General features: G+C 34.6%; 1 protein-coding gene across 1 annotated transcript; it reads right to left on the bottom strand.

Annotated features, from left to right (window-relative positions):
* Window positions 1–3,101: 3,101 nt before the first annotated feature.
* LOC140751060 (pancreatic lipase-related protein 2) lies at window positions 3,102–17,432 on the bottom strand. Its single transcript, XM_073084891.1, has 7 exons — window positions 17,236–17,432; window positions 12,963–13,110; window positions 11,456–11,604; window positions 9,171–9,416; window positions 7,078–7,266; window positions 4,762–4,927; window positions 3,102–3,252 (listed from the first exon to the last, which is right to left on the bottom strand). The coding sequence occupies exons 1-7, from the start codon at window positions 17,264–17,266 to the stop codon at window positions 3,147–3,149; spliced, it is 1,035 nt and encodes a 344-aa protein (XP_072940992.1). The 5' UTR covers window positions 17,267–17,432; the 3' UTR covers window positions 3,102–3,146.
* Between the last annotated feature and the right edge of the window lie 971 nt (window positions 17,433–18,403).

Consider the following 18,403-nt stretch of genomic DNA (forward strand, 5'->3'; position numbering starts at 1 on the left):
AGAGCCGGTATATTTCGACCGACCACCGCCATACTAATGTGAAGCTGTAGTGTTACGACGAAAAGGTGTGGATGACGGCTGATTTACACATGAGTGTAGTCCTCTGGAGTAACAACTGTACCCTTACCAGGAGTTTTTACGTTTCGACAAATATGACTGTTTTGGTATTTGTTTACGTATTTGCCCATACAAATTCCAATCAGCGCCCCTAGCGAATTGTGTCAGAACTAGGAAATCGTATGGACCAATACGTAAACAAATACCAACACAGTCATATTTGTCGAAACGTAAAAACTTCTGGTAAGGGTACTGGTGACGCATCTGTGATCGGCTTCATCCACAATATGCAGCAGTAGGAGCAACAAACGATGGAGCATTCTTTATTTGAAGAAGCAATTACATCACATCTAAATAGCATAGAAGTTATTTCTGTCGACAATTACAGATACCTACATAGGAGCTTCTGATTAGGTACCAAATCAGTACACCGCGTAATGCCTTAGCACACCCTTAAGCAGCGTGTATATCCATGATTTTTATAAGACAAAAATAGTTATAAGAAAAAAATATAAGACAGAAAACTTGAACTCATACCAAAGTATAAGCAAAAGTGATTCCTTTTCAGTAAGTCCTTAACGCCATTAGACATTCATAATTTCACTAAACTTTCACGAAACAGCAAACTCTATAAAATAAATATGAAGTGGATAAAAAAGTTCTCGTCTATCGAAACTCCCTTAGACTCAGCTGAAACTGGATAAGGCCGTAGTTATGATATTTTAGCTTACTTACACATGATAAGTTTGGCGTTAAAATTAAGCCAGTTCAACTAAAGGTAGAGCCACTTTAAGTCCATGGTAGTTTCAAAGATTGTTGAACTAAATGTGTGAATTCAAGGTATTACAAATATCGGTCGATTAAAATTTGCTCTTAGCCAAATGGATTTCTTTGTGTATTTGTATGTACCTAATTTCTTATTATTAAATCTATCAATAAAGCTCAGGGGCAACCTGATGAATAGCAGTAACTGTCGCCCATGGACATTTCCTAAACCAGATGAGAAAATACACATCCAAACGTGGCCTCTCTTGTGTTTAATGTTGGATAAATTACAGTTTTTTACTAAAATATAATCATTTGCAACTTTATGGTTCATGCAGCTACATTTTTATTTATTATCTGTATTATAAAATAGCAACCTAGTATCTCGTTCAACCTTTTCTTAAATTCGATAGACATTTTACAGTTTTTATAGAAGTACTTTGTTCAAATCCAATAAACATCAAAATATTTGACCACTCCACTACATTTTTCCATCATCGAATTCAGTGTACACATAATATTTGCATGCACATACGATCAGAGGAATAATGTAAGAAAGCGAGCGGAAGTGCCAACGGAGTTCAACAAGGAATACGTCGGCTCCTCCGGTTTATTCCACATCATGTCTCCGCTCCACCGCTCCAATGGATATTTCCAACCGCCGATCAAATAGAATACAAATTCTACTTGCCTTGTAACAAATGTGACGCTTCTGAAGATTTTTAGTTTTGTTTATATTAAGTAAGTAGTAAACTTTACTTTGTATGTGTCTGATATTAAATTGTCTGGATTGCATAAGGACCATCTTAGTCTGACATGTTATGATCTAGCTTTTGATATATTATTTGTATTATATTGAAGTCCCGTGTGGTAAAGTAATCGTCGTACGGACGACCAAGTTACTCCTCTGTAAATAATGAATTTATATTTCCATTCAAGGGCTGTTTGGGCATATTAATTATATCCAAGGTAGGGAATCAGAATTCCAACATTATTGTGTGCGGTTCAAACATTATGGTCTATAAGCTTCATTTTCTTTATTTTAACTTTTCTATTTGATTGTATGGTTAATAGATTCACAAAAGCAACGACGATAAATAACACTGACGTAAAGCCGTAAAATACGCCTGAATAGGCAAAGGAAACAACACTTTGATCATTGTATTACTTTAATTAACGTTATTATTACATTTATAAATAACTATTGGTAATTCCTTGTTTTGTCTAACCGAGTTGGTACATGTACTAAAAGCTGGATTCTAATAGTATTACAAATTAATGTAAAGCAGAATAAATTATTACACCTATAAATTTAAATATTTATAGTTTATAAACATAGCGCTACAAACACCAATAAATAAACACGAAAACTTACTCGTAGTTTAAAATTATTACCGCTTCGAAATTAAGTAGAGTAGATATATACGAGGTATATATCTACTCGTATAAAGAAGGTATTTAAAAATACGCTATATATTTGAGCAAAATGTAATAACGAATATGCACTTCAACAAAACATAAAATATTAGGTATATAGCGTTCCGTTTAAGTTCACCTTCGTGTAGATTATATATCGGTACATAATATTATATACAAAAATATATGCAAACAATATACAGATTCACACAAGATATAACACATTATTTATATGACACATTATATATATCGGTTATTTTACAATAAATAAATTATAGGCATCAAGTGTTTTTTCTTATTTACAGAAAAAACACTTGATGCCTATAATTTATTTGATAGTAGCATTGTATAATTTATCTATCCATTGTTTCGTCTACCAAAGATCGTAGTTTGACAATGTCTGCGTACTAGACATCAAATGTCGATGTTTGGTACGTAACAAATTTGATAAATCAATTATTCATAACATATATACTCGTATTTCGCGGATTGCGGCAAAATAAACCGTCTATGCGTTATTATTGCGGCAAAAATTTAATTTATAAGCGAAGTTGGCGAAAGGAATAAATGTTTTATCGGTACTCAAGAACTTTTCTCACTCTCAACGAGAGGCTTGCAGCGTGTTACAATAATAAAGAAAGAGCTACGGCATAACACTTTCTATCTATAAAAAATCATCTAGTAAATGGAATGAAAACTAATATTTAAATAGATATTGCAAGTTTTAAGTTGTAATAATTCGCTATCTAAGAAATGACTTCACAAACGGTTATGGAAGACTTTATAAAACAGTGGGTTTTTTATTGCCTGCAATAATAAATTATCGACCTCTCTTTATACGGTGTGTTGGAAGAAAATACAAATTAAAAACACAATCGTACATTCACTTTTATTTGTACATAAATTACCTATCTTTCATCGTTCATCTCTAGTTTTGAGACAAGCGCCTTATCCGGATCCCCAAGGGCGTACGGGCTTTCTGCGTTAGTCTTGAGGTAGTAGATCCCGTCCTTCCTGCAACGAACAATGGCCTTCATCCCGTACATTCAACGCTTTTACAAACGAGCGTTCTTTGTATAATTAAACGCTGAACAGTTAACCATGTTCATGAATAGTTAAAATTACTTGTTTTGTTTACACCGCTTAATGGAAATGCTTGGAGTGACGATTTCCTACTAATTCCTGTAAACATGAACACAATGCCGGAACCTACGCTTTCCGGAATTTTGAGGTTACCCAAACAAAGAGTTTGGCAAATACTTTTGTTTTGGCGTCCCTTTATGATGTTGATTAACGGTTTACACGTTAGGAGATATGAGTTTTTAATTTATTTTACAAACAGGTATTGTTTGAAGACTCGTTGATATGTCAACGATAACTCATCGCTCATCACTCATCGTATGTAATGTAATGGAAATGCGATAATATTATGCCAGATATACAAAAAAATATATAGTTAATATTAGCAGTCGACGTCGTCATAGGTACTTCGCGTAGACTTAAGGGTAAGTGGCAGTAACCCTATCATAGTTATAAGATAACAAAATATACTGGGTAAATATTTCAGATGTTCGTCGTTGATTAAAAACTAAACTTTAAGGAATAGCGTAGCATGCTGAAGGAAGGAAGGAAGAAAGGGCCGATTTTGATAAAACTAAAACTGCATAATTAGTTTTTTTTATTCCTAGCTGGGAATGGAATGCTGTCATTTGGAAATACACATTTTGTATTATTGTACCATGTAATAGTGTTCAATTCATTTCGACTTACGAAGTAACTTTTCATACATACAAACATGCCGTTTATCTTAAATACTCTACATTTGAGCAACTCTACTCTCTACTCTACATTTGACGGGGTTTCCCGTCAGTTAAACAATCAGTTCCCGGGAAATACCGCTTTACTCCAGAAAATATGTGGCTAGGCTGATCGAATCTAAGTAACAAAGAGCTTTCGTTTCACATTTGACATATAAAACGAGCCTAAGTCAGAGGTCAAGATATTTTAATAAAAAATCAACAGCTTGCAACATGATATTAGTTAACACTAAAAAGTTGACAGCATTGACAAAGTAATGAGATAGACTCAATGGAAAATACGATTACATAATTAGTAATTATTGTAATTAAAACAAGAAGTCGATTGCTTAAACTATTAAGTAAGCAGGAAAGTAACTATATCATATAGCCACAGAGATGTCAGCAGTAGAAGCCAATACTTGCAATACTAAATACTTGGTAGATAGTTCTTGAGCGATGAAACATTTAATTGAAACTAAATTAGCTCTATACCACCTTATTTTCCTTGCAAAAGCTAAAAAAAAAACAATTTTAGCTGGATTTATTGCCTTACAAATTACACCTGGCACGCTATTGTAGTACTTTTTGTTCTTTTGTTCATCATTCAAGTCGGACACTCGAGTGCATCTTATTGGTAGATCAATGATGTTTGGAGTCTACATGTATTTTAAAAATCAGGTTTGTAGCACTCTATTTATTTACCGAGTTAATGTTTGCAACTCACCCGTAATGTATATCGAATCCGCCCATAATGAGGGTCTCCCCGGTGCCTTTACACGAGCCCTGGTAGTAGAGCTCGTCGTAACTCTCGCAGCGAACAGCCGTGAACGGCACGGCTGATATAATGGATTCCGAGAAAAACATATGTGCACGATTGTGCGCGCATAGCCCTGTGAAAAATTACATTATATTACGTAGTTTCTTTACTAAACACGTTCAGAAAATAATGCACGCACGCAAGCACGCACACACCCAGACACACACACACACACACCTGCGCACACGCACACAATCACAACACATACATAGAGAAAAAGGGAGAAAGAGAGACATACACACATACAAACGCACATAGTCATTACTCTGAGAGAAGAAAACAGATGACAGACGATTGACTCCACAAACTCAACTTAGTTCACAGATAATATGATTAAGCTGCTCTGTGCTCTAATAAAATTATAGTACGATGTAGTGCGAGTAGTTAATGTGAGGTTGAGTGGAAAGCTAGGAATTAAATACAGATGTCTGCAAGCTTTAGCGACGACTTAACATTGGGTGAACTGAATGCCAAATTCCTAAATAAACATCATACATTCTAAACGTACATTCGTTGCAATAAATACACATTCTACTAATGATAAACGAAGTGTTGATTACTTTTTCTTAAAGCATACAATATGAAACACAAAGTCTTCAGGCACCCCTATTTTATAAGAAACCACTTTAAATAAATGTAATATTAATAAAAAAGGTTCTTAAAACTTGTAAACATAGTTATCTGTACTTAATTACATTGACAAGACAAACAGACCGCGATCACTTTTAGTAGCGTAGAAACAAAAACTCCGTTACAAATTTTCCCTTAAACGTCTACATCATTATTTCCTAAACGAGTAAGTTTAGTATGTGTTTAGGGTCGAATAAAGAACGGTCTTTTGTAAACCCATTTTAAATACTTAACACAACATGACTTTGTTATTTTCGCATAGTCGTTTATCATGCTGTACTTACATACCATTTATTTGTTGTTTTTATAAGTTTGATGTACGAGACCGGCAAGTATTTGTCGTACTCTTTTATAATTCCACAACAAATAAACTAAACTAACTATATATGATAGAGAAGAAGTTTTCAACCAAAAGAAATAGTACTAATATATAATACAATTGCAGTAAAGCACAAATAGACCTTCCTTAGATAATAATTCCGCGCTTTTAGGTGGTAGACCCACTTACTTAAAGTGTGGTCTAATATCTAGTATATGTAGTCTAATATCCTTATAAATTATAATAACAAAGACTTAAGGTAATATTTCCCCTATTAGGTAGGTATTTAGTTGCACAATAAAATCGAATTTAGACAAATCCAGTGACATATCATTTAAAATTCGTTGAGCTGTTTGGACTGCAGGGCATACTAAAGAATAAGACATACATAGATACATACATACGTTTGAAATACATTACCCTCCGCAATCAATGAAACCCGCTAAGAATAAGCCCCATTACAATATCAAAGATTCAAACACATTAATATGCAGATCAAGTTCAATGAACCAAGACTAGAATAGTTTGTGGCTTTTGGGAGTATAAATTGTAAATCCGGTCACAAGTGCAGCGGAACTTCCGAGCGAATTGGACTGCGGCGGGCGGTTTTCCCATGGATTTGAACCGGATACGTCTGACTAATTTAACTGTAATATTGTTCAATCTTTAATGTATTCAATGTATTATTTTACAATAACATAGCTTTGTAAAGTATAGGCTAGTGTTGATTTAATTTTTCACTGGTTATAATATTTTTAAGTCTTTATTTCTTTTTGTTTTGACAGCTATCCGACATTATTTTTCTAACATGCACATAATACAGACAGAAGGGTATGCTTAAAAATAAAAATCTGTATAAACGTGAACAGTGTAGTGTAGTTTGTGCACGTATTAGGAATTAATTATGTCTGTTCTAAAGTTGAACAAAATACGTTGTTTTTGTACGTGACAATCATCCATAATATATTTTACGAAGGTCAAACATATTTGAAAATTCCTATCTTCTTCATTCTACGACTTCAACGAAGTTTAGTCCAATTATTAGGTCCCTAAAACAGCTAATAAAATACAACACGATACACATTTGGCCTTCCTTAGTTTAATCTTACATCTCTTATCTTATTTCTTTACCTATATCTCGGTTAATTTGTATTTTTTTACAATCATCCTTACTGACATTCTAATCCATCTTTCGCATTGTTTGAGAGCAAATATAAACCAGACCTTACTCAATTCTAAAACCTCATTCAGTCCACCTGCATCATAATACCGACCTCTGTAATCGAAGCGGCAACCGGGCTGCCATGTGCCGCCATTAGGGTAAAAGTCGATGTGTCCGAGCGGCGACGCGAACCCCAAGTAGCCGCCACAAGTATGGATCACCTCTACGTGACGCGCGTCGTGTTTGTCCAAACGAGCGTCTTTGTTGCCTAACGTGAATAATGGTAACGCTGGGTCTAAACCTAAAATATATATACATACATATATATTTTTTGTATAAAATATATGTAAGAAAATAGTGATCTGTTTAATAAAAATAGTAACCACCGCAAAGTCAACAAACAACGTAACACCAAACATAAACTGGCAGTATCTAGATATACTCGTAGATTGTGTAAGGTGACTAAATTTTCCATGGGGAATTGTATTCGCTATAATAAATATTAGAACACAAATCTCCTTTTTTTTTTTTTTTTTTTGTTAACGAGGGGGAAACCTTCAAAAGGTACCCGGTGCCGTGGGAGCGACACGGGGTTATGTGGGACTCTTACCGCACTAAAACCCCCCCGGTGGCCGTCCTCGGCGCTGCGTAGAGGACTCCGGGATCTCCAACGGAACGCAACCGGAGTCCTCTTAGCGCTGTGCCCCGTCGGGCTCCGCCCAGGTGAGCTTGATACTCGCCACACCGTCTGGTGTGCACGACGGTATGCGACCACACATACCGCCGTCCTTCCCGGGGTCGCTGGCCGGGCGGTTTGAGCTCCCACTCTTGCCGTCCGCAACCCCGGAAGCCCCCTTTTAGTCGCCTCTTACGACAGGCAGAGGATACCGTAGCCCTATTCTGATCCCGGAACTACAGGGACAAGAACACAAATCTCCTAAAAAGCAAATAAGCTCCATTAACGTTATAAGTCGATATGCCCGAGCGGCGACGCGAACCCCAAGTAGCCGCCTCAAGTATGGATCACCTCTACGTGACGCGCGTCGTGTTTGTCCAAATGAGCGTCTTTATTACCTAACGTGAATAAAGGTAACGCTAAGTCCAAACCTTAAAGATAAATGTAAGACGATGTATGAGAATGTAATGTATGTAAGAAGTGATATATGATTTTAGACTATATTATCGTGGAATTGAGATATTTTAATATGTAATGGATACTCACGATACCCGGTTTTTAATTAGTCTCTATAAGTCTCTACAAGTTTGTCGCAGTTGTCTCATTGCGTTGAAACTAAGTTGAAACGCCATACATGATTAATTATCAAGTGGAAATGATTTAAACAGTTATAGTATTCTAAAACTTAGTAACGCTAAAAAGTAATTACAATAATTTAAGCTATTCTTTTATCGCACTTTTTACCTGCAACACCAAGTGGCTAAAAGGAAAAGGTGTAGGATTTATAAAAGAGGAATCGTGTTTAAACAAATGTAACAAACAAGGCAAACTGCTACACCTCGTAAAAAGATTTAGAACCAATTCATTACTTAAACTTAGTCTTGTAAATACGGTTGCAAAAAATAACCTCTAAGTCCCCATAATGCTTGAGCGTACATACATTCATTAGAGCCTGATCCTCTGATAGTATTACTGCTTTGTTCAAAAACCGAGAACAAAATGCTGTAACAGCTTTTCGTTTCGCCTCGTTTCTACCAAATTACATCGTACCTATTTTCCTGAAAAACTTTGTAACGAAAAGGAGCTTTTATCGCCCTATTTATAGAACTCTTCCGAATAAATAACACATACATTACAACGCTAAACGCCTTACTGAACCAAACCAGTATCCAACCTACTACAAAGTTAGGAAGTTGTATTTACTTGAAAAGAGGAAATTCTCTCTCGAACAAGATAAATATGCTCTTTAGAAGATAATTATGAAAATGAGATTTCAGTTTAGCGACTATTTATATAGTGACTTTTGTGTTTATTAATGCTAAGCACTGACATAAAAGCAAGAAAAAGGAAAAGGCCCCGAATTTAGTCAATTTTGAAATCCGAAATTAATATAATAAAAGTAAAGTTAATATATCAATATAGTAAATACTTAATTCAAAGGTAGTGTGTTTCCCCACAGAATCAAATTTGAACTGAATCCAGATTTTTATAAAAGTGTTCTCCATATTTAAAAAAACGTATTTACTCACCAGTTATTGTATCTATAGGTCCTTTTTTGACGTAAGCTCCAGCGATGCCCACAACATGCGCCCCAAGACTGTGTCCTATGAGATGCACGTCATCCATCGACACTCCTTCCCCACTCATGAAGTTGAGGAACTCAGTGAGCAAGTGACCCACCATAGCAACGTTGTAGCTCGCTAGTACGTAGTTCACGTTAGCGGCGTTGCCCCAGTCGACCACGATTATGTTGATGTCACTTACGTTGAGATAGGCTACAAAAACATAAATTTGTTCCAATGATAATATGTTCCGAATTTTTTTTTCACAATTTGCGACATATTTATTGCATTTCTACTAGTTAATGTCAGTATAGTCCGCGCCAAACTGCTAGTCCGCTCTGAAGTTGTTGCGAGCAGGTAGTCATACAATTTACTATGGCGACGCGATTCATTTCTATATTCAGAGCGGACTAGCAGTTTTACGCGGACTATACCAGTAATACTAATAGGTATTTACAGTGGTCACAAATCCATGTAATAAAATTAGGATAAAAAACTTATCCGCAATAGTCAGCTGCCAACATATTATGATGGTGCAGATATTTTGAACATACAGTAAGCGAACGTCGATAAAGTACCAGTGAAATATTGAGAAATATTTTTTCCTAACTTAACCTATCTTTATATTACTAGTATTTTAAACAAATGTTTACAATAATTTTTAGCTTTTAAGTGGTATTTCTAAGTTTTATTTTTTACTGTACACAATATTATTCTTACTAGTTACCTTGGCTTATTAAACAATTGGTAGAATTGATTACTAAAGAATTGATAATGTCGATAGAGCCCTTCTCAAACCGTCCATCCAAGATTGATTAGTCAAAGGTTTCTCATTTAGAAAAGGTATTGAAGCAGATAAGTCTTAAGTTCCAATTAAGTGAATGAACATAAATAAACGAGCAACTGGTACGAGGTAGAAAGTACCCTAAGCGGAGAGGTTTAGCTTGTAAATAGGACAACTCAACAAGTCAAAATGCGAATGAATCGTGAATATCTTCTAGCTCGGAAAGTAACTGGATGGCCCTTGCCTATTTACGATAGGTAGAGTAATTAAGTAATGAACTGCGCCTAATAGATTAATATTTATGATGTTTTTTATAATATAGGATTAGCAGACCAGGATGCGGTCCACCTCAAGGTAAGTGGCTACTGCCGCCCATGGACATCAGTAATCAACCCCAGATACGATTACATTTCTACCTGAGATCGACCACAGATGCGCCGCTTCCTCTGAGGACTAAGCTGGTACGCCTCGGAATAATATGACTAACTTCCCACAGTTGTTAGTACAAGAAAAAACATTTTTAAAGTTTTTTGACTTCGACACGATTTAAGTGGTGACGTAAAGTATATTATGCTAAACAGATATATAAGTATTTACATTATTGTTATATATTGGCCTTAATCACCATAGTTAGAAATTCGAATTAAACGACGAAGGTCTTCAAATAGATGCAGATCTTGCGGAGGGAGATGTTATATATTGGCCTTAATCACCATAGTTAGAAATTCGAATTAAACAAAATTACTAGAAAGACATCCGATCCTGCACCGCTGCCGTGCCGTGGGAACGCTGACTCCGCACCACCGCTCCGTTTCCATCGTACAGTCCCGAACGTGGGAATTCACTCTGGGCGCTAACATTGCCCCAGCAAGTCACCATTTTAGGTTAGGTAGTTATAATTTAGTTTAGATTTAGTTAAACCTTGTAACATTCGGTTTAAATTAAATATTCTATAATAAGTCATTTCGGTCTTTCTGTATCCTGGCTGCTGCATCCCGACGCATTACATAACTTTATGATTGCTTGTTTGTGTATTAATCTGTCATTATATTAACATAATCTGTGTGTTTATATTATTTAGGCACTAATTATGATTAGTGCCTAAATAATATAAACACACAGATTGGTATAAACAATTGCTTACTATAAATCAAATCAAATCAAATCAAATCAAAATTTTTTTTTTCTTAAAATAGGTTCTTTACAGAGCACTTTTTGAATGTCAAAACAACTACCACCACTTCACAAGGTGTTTCGTTATGGAGAAGAAGCGAAAGAAACTCCATAACACACATCTTTAAAAAAAATGTTTTTGTATATATACGAGTATATACGAGTAAATGTATCAAAAGAATCTCTACATATTGATATACAAGTTATGGCTTTGACTCTCATAATTTTTGACTTAATTAAATAGGATACATAAACATTATAATTTAAAACATATGTTAATAAAATCAGTACAAACCTTCTTTAATTGATTCGGGCATGGGCCCATCCCCGTGGTTTAGCCATCCATGGGCAAGTACTTTCACCTTATTGTCGAAATTGAAGTAGGAATCTTGTAGAGACGACGAATCGTTAATCTTGAGAACTTGGTACTCGTATGGATTACGCCTGTAATGAATAAAAATATTTTTAAAGGAAATATGTTTTTCCCAGTGTCATTATACAGTGTTCATTTTTATTAAAATCCTGGCCTCGTAGCATTTGATGAGCATTTTATTGCTAATCCGTATATGTAGTTTCGAATTTTGTCCTGAAGTCACATTTTAAAAATTCACCCTGTATATTGAAAACTACACTTAACTTAATTATTGCAACGAGAGATATAAACCAAATTTCAGATGAGTCAGTAAACAAAAAGATGGTAAAATCTTCAATGCAAGATTAGAAACAAAGCTTCAATAATTGGGCTAAATAAAACATTTCAACGGCTGGTGATACAAACCGTGAAAGTAATTAATCTTAAACGCAGAAATAGTTTTTCAAGTGATTATTATAATGACATAAATACTCAGCTCATCCGTTTCATTCATTAAACGTACAAGTTATGAAATCAAAATCGTATTTACACCGAAAATACCTAGCGCTTAAGGGGTGAATGATTTTCATTTCTCTATTGATTCGCAGTATTATTTCCGAAACCATACTGAAAGGAAAATTTATGTCTGTTATGAAGTCTGGAAAAATATTGGATCCGAATAACTTTTATTTACCAGGTGCAGATTTACACTCATATAAAAATGGTTTTTTAAAATTAAAAAATAATTAATATGTAAATAAGTCACAAGAATTTAACGATGGAAAACTTAGTTTGAGTTAATAAAAAACGTTTTTCACTTACCAAGAAATATTTAATAGCCGCGTTCATAAATATTAAAAATTACTTAGTACAGGATAAAAACTGTTCAAATAGGCGAGCTAAGTCAAGTGATCTTTTAATACAGTTTCCAGGAGAAGAAATATTCCGTGCAGAATAATCTCTATGTAACCACGAAATCTAGGTTATTCTACGTAAATGAATACCTTGAAATCCTGTGCAATAGGGAATTAAACGAATTTGCGTGTGCCTCTTTTATTACAAATCAAATTAGATGTAACTATATTAATAACATAACAAATTATTATGCCAAACTATTGACTTTTTCGTCCCATGCTTTAGGACAATAATAGCCCCTACGTCAGTAGGATAATATATCTATGATAATAGCTGATTGTTTATCTCAATTCTATAATCTAAGAATTCTCATCTAAATTTTCTTGTCAAGTCATGTATGACGAACAAACTTTTTTTAACGCGTAAAAATCCTCATGTATTCCCGTCCACCCGAGGGAACGAATGGGACTCTTACCATGTCGGAGTCTTACCGACTGAAACTCCGTGGCGTTCTTCTGGATGCTCGCTGCCGGGTCGCGAGAAGCGTGGGCTATATCTTTTATCGTAAGCAAACTTAAACTTAAATAATCATTACCTAGTAAACAGCCTGAACTCGACATCTTGCACGTAGACCCAGCCCCACAGCCGAGTCTCGTTGGGCGCTGGCACCGCCGCGTGGGTCTGTACGCTCGCGAACCACACTGGGTCGTATGGCGGCGGCGTATCCCATTTTATCGCTAGACCTGGGAATATTTACAAAATTTCATGTTTACTTAACATTGCTGCGATGATTTCTATGTCGGCTACCGCCCGCGGTGTGATCTCTCCCTAAAACTGGAGGAGGCCTGACGTGGACTTTACCAGAATCAAATGTATTCACAGTCGTTATTTAAAAGAGTGGCTTCCTACACTCACAACGTCATACTAGTTTTCCGCGTGTCATGGGTGACATGGGCACACATATACCTATAAACAAATACACTAACACCCAGACCCACAAACTGGAGTCTAAATTCTTCATCTTAACACTTACCTAACTTGTCTGGCCGAGGATCGAACCCGGGACTTTCTGTGCGTCAAATCTATGTGACGAACTTGATCACAGTAATTGTGGACCATAGTTAGGAATATATAACAATGAAGGTCAATAAATATACGGACACGTGACTTCTCACTCTACTATCACTCATATCCTAAGGCCCTGTCAACACATAAGGGCGGGTAGGGATTAGGAGGGTCTCGGGAATGTCCTCTGCCTCGGCAGCTCCTCAAGGAAGTAAATATACTTCGGATTATTAATATTATTTCATCATTGTATAATTAAATTATTATAATATAATTAACAACGTCACCACCAAAACACCACAATCCATTTACCGCCCAAATTGTTATTTTTATTGTATTTTCTTTTTAATCCTTCTTTTAAGTGGATTAAAAGAAGTTCTTAATATTTATGACCAAAATGATCATGGCGAAGAAACCTTTTCTTATAATGTTTTAGACGTATCAGCTTAAAATGTTAATATAAAAAAATAAAAAGAACTTTACATTCATAATATTCCAGCGTCTAAACTAAATATCTTGTGTATGGATAAAACTGTTTATTTAATTATATTAGCAAGGTAAATATGAACAGACTAATATCCTCGTATTTTCTCCCTAGATGGCGTAGTATTTTGAGGTGTATATTGCCAATTCCTGTTTATTCGATTTTATTTTTGGATTAACGTAATTCTAAAACGTATTACATTCATTACGAACAATAAACAAGAACAAACATTTTTGTAGTTTTGTAGTTGGCGTATTGTTTCTTGTTTTTTGCCCAGTTGATAAATTTAAAATATTTTTGTTTAATATTAAAAGTATTGGAACAATTCATGTTCCAAATTCAAACCTAATGAGGAGAAAATATAAATCGCCATGCCATTATGCCCTTGTAAATCCTTGGGCGCACAAATAATTATTGTACCGTATTTTTCGTATTTTAAAACCCGTTTAACAATGGTGTGGCGATATTTCATACTCTATGTAGATCACAATAACATAACAAGCACTTAGTTTGGCTATCCCGCTAAGAGCTGAGCAAACGGGAATTTGATCGAAGCAGCGCACACTTGCGACGAAACGAGAGTGCATCAACAGTTTGAACAGTTTACATTAAACTACAATCGCATTTTTCTTTATTTTTTATTCCAGTTACTAGAACAAATTTTGTACCTCTACAGGCGTGCGTAATTTTGTTTTAATAGTTGTTGTAGTGTTCTGTAATTATTTTAAAATACTAACTAAGACTATATAAATAATACGAAGATAGAACCAATTATAATTGAATTCTATAATTTTTTTTTTAATTAAACAAGCGCACGGGCAAAAGTAGGTATTCAGTCATTATCTCACTCAGGTCACTCAGATTTTTAAGTACTACAAATAACTGAACTAAAATATTTTAAAAATTGTATTGAAGGTCAAAAAGATTATTACAGATTCCACACAGAATATATAAATCAGAAGTCGCTTCTCGCTATCATAATTGGTCAAATATTTTTATTGAATTGCGTGTTAAAATGGATTATCGCACAAATAATAATTTTCAATTAAATTGAGCCGAAAACCGTTCATTCTTCTTAATTATTAAGCATTATTATATAATCAACCATATGATAAATAAATAATCATTAATTTCTATCGAAGTTTTGATTCAAATTAAAATATATATAGCATATTATATACAGGGTGAATTTTTCAAACGGGCCTTCAGGGCTAAATCCGAGACTATAAGGATTAACGAAAAATGCTGAAAGGAGTTACGAGGCCGATTTTGATAAAAACTAAAACTGCATCATTACTTTTTTAAAATAACTTTTTCCCTAGCCAGGAATCGAACGAGTTCATTTTGAAAAAAATACACCCTCTATGTTATTCCACTATCTGTTAGTGTTGCTTATAAGGAACAAAATCTGGGAAGTAAAGATAAATCACAAACTAATGGAAAAGCCTCAATTTTAAGAAAAGACATATTTTTCATATTAATTTGGCAGTTAAGTTCCCGCCATTGATCAATTTAAACATTTCGCGTATTAAACATTTTTTTGGCTCATTGTTTTAAATCACTCGAAACGGACGTTTTGTTCTCCAAGAATTTATATTTTTATTTCCGACTTAGTAAAGGTTATTTTTAGAACCATTATAATAGATTTAACTTGCTATGGGCAGAGTTTCGTTTAATACAGATGTAAAGTGGTCAATTTGCGAGAATGACTGTTTCGAGTCAAATCCGAGTGATTACTAAACAAAGAGATATAGAAAATGATATTTAACGTTGAAACGAAGTTGTAAAAAAACAAACTAAGAATTTACTATTTAATCAGTTATCTATTTATATTAAAAGATAAATCCTGAAAACGGCGGTAACTTATTTGCCAAACTATTACTCTCTCATACAAAGCCGTATGTCAGTGTCATAACATCGAATAAATAGTTGATTAACCAACAAATTCTTCAATGGTATGACTTATGTATGTTTCTAAAGAATTATACATAAACCATTTGTCATGTATAATCGTCAAGGATTAGTATGCCAATGTATGGAAAAATATGTATTTTCTTCAATATTTTCCTTTTCCTTTAATTTGTCACATAACGTTACTTCCCAGCATTTGATCCTTATGAGCGACACTATCAGATAGTGAAATAATATAGAGGGTGTAGGTTTTTTTTCCAAATTGAACTCGTTCGATTTCCGGCTAAGGTAAAAGATATTTTAAAAAACGAATGATGCAGTTTTAGTTTTTATCAAAATCGGTCTCGTAACTCCTTTCAGCATTTTTCGCTAATCCTTATAGTTTCGGATTTGGCCCTGAAGGCCTATTTGAAAAATTCACCCTGTATATAGGTACCTTACTATTATTATATTTACGTTCATTACGTATTACTCTACGTCGGCGTAGATACACGGTAAAATAGAATTTGCTTACGCTCAAAGTGCAAAGCAAACTAGAATGTAATCTAAACATCGCATCAAGGAAGAATTTATCAATTAAATATCTTGAAACCCATTTTAACTCTCATGTAACCTAATTTAAATGTTTTAACATTGAAGTACTGGCCAAATAACATATAAGTATAATCTGTACATTATAGCGCGAAATGTACCTACCTACTTGGATTACCGCGAGAATGTTTTTTTTTAATACTGCAATACACTTGTAGTGAGGTAAACTTCCCCAATTATGGGGAGACAAATCGCTTTCTGAAATACCAATAACTAATATGGAAATCAAACTCATCTGTGCCTATAGTGTTTTAAATACTAGATGAAATTTACTGTATGTATGCGTGCTTCCTACTTCCATTCCATACTATGGCATCTACGGCATAGATACATTAATACATACTAACATTTTGGAGTAGAAAATATCCGGTTACGAGGTTTAGTAGTCACATGTCACGCCGTACGAGTGACTCCCATATGAATACAATCGAGATTCATATCTCCGAATTAGCATTCAAAGAAAGTTTTCACAACCTTCTATTAAACTTACTTAGCCGTAATGTGGACTAGTGGAAATTTTGGGATGAGCGTATTAATAAGTAAGTATTTAAAATATATTTACATTATACATAACGATATTCATCCATAAACCCTTATCAATCCATAATCCATAATCCATCCATCCATCCATAATAAATTCATAATCTGCAGTGTTGATAAGACTTTAGTAAGGACATAAGTTTAGTATTAAATTAATTTCCATCTCATAACAGAATACACACATACACTGATTTTCAGTTTGCTGACAAAAGTTGTGAGTATGAAATTAAACAAGTTTATAAAATAGAGAATTTGATATTAGAAAATAAACACAGACCTGAACAAATAAAGAATAACAACAAAATCATTCCAGCAGCTTTCACCGATCCGACACTTTATCACAGAACAACCAACTTTTCTTTGCACACTTGACAAAATTTTGGAAGATTTTAAACTAAATGGAATATTCATTTTGAAGCTAATTCCAGAAACGGACCGATAGCGAGGACTCCCACATTTTCACTGGCTGCGTGATGCTAGCATAGAATTTAAATTCGCGTAGCGGTATATTGGGAACATTAGAATTCATAGTATGCGTTCACAACCTCCTCATTGATCATATTAATCAAACCTTACGTACGCGCGTACAATCGTATCCTCAGCTTGTAGAAATCACTGAATGAATTTGTATACAATTCATTTCCATATAAGTCATAACCCAGTGGTATGAAATGCAAACTACGAGGGATACGAGGTTCGAATCCTGAAGGTGCTCAAACTCTTCATGTCATCATGAATCATTTATTATCTGACAACAGCTGTTGTTTTACGCTATGCCCTGGCTTGGAGGATATAATGTGGCAGAAATAAAGAAACATTTTTAACCTAATCTTCACATGCCGTAAAGCATCTATGATTAACGTCAAAATATATTACATCTATCTTTGGATCAGTTACAGTCATGTCACGGCCATCTTTAACGATAATCATGAAAGAAGCGGCCGCTAAAATCTGAATGACGCCAGGATGATATAAACATAAGCATAATATCAGTAATGAAGGTTTTTTCGTTCTTCACTCTTTCATATTTTGTTTAGGTACTAATGCATGTATAACCGTCACTTAGTATTAAAATAACAATTAATTTAAAGAGCTTTCGTGTTCGCAAAAGCATCTGATTCTACAAGCAATAGGAGGCGCTATAATCTTGCCCCATGTATACCGTAATTTAGGATAATATTGGGACTAAATACCTTTAATTTAAATCAATTCGCGCATTAATTCCCCTTACCATATTTTTAAAATTGTCATCATCATGTACATTTTAATGATCGACATAAGGGCTCGAACACAAAACTGCGATGCGACGCGATGCGAATTCGCAACGCAGAAAATTGCGATGCGAATTGCTGCGATGCGATATCGTGCGGCGTAGCGTCTCTCAGGGTGACCAACAACAACAACCACTGTGCGATGCGAATCAATTCGCAAGTTCTTGCGATGCG

This window comes from Epargyreus clarus, unplaced genomic scaffold, assembly GCF_041222505.1.
Source record: "Epargyreus clarus isolate Ecla_fem2 unplaced genomic scaffold, WU_Ecla_fem_2.2 ptg000003l, whole genome shotgun sequence".
Lineage (NCBI taxonomy): Eukaryota > Metazoa > Arthropoda > Insecta > Lepidoptera > Hesperiidae > Epargyreus > Epargyreus clarus.

Coding starts and splice junctions, on each gene's coding strand:
- LOC140751060 (XM_073084891.1), bottom strand. CDS start 17,266: ATGATTTTGTTGTTATTCTTTATTTGTTCAG. Junction 9,417..11,455: donor GCCCGAATCAATTAAAGAAG/GTTTGTACTGAT, acceptor ATGTTTTTGTAG/CCTATCTCAACGTAAGTGAC. Junction 4,928..7,077: donor TTGCCGCTTCGATTACAGAG/GTCGGTATTATG, acceptor AATTTTTCACAG/GGCTATGCGCGCACAATCGT.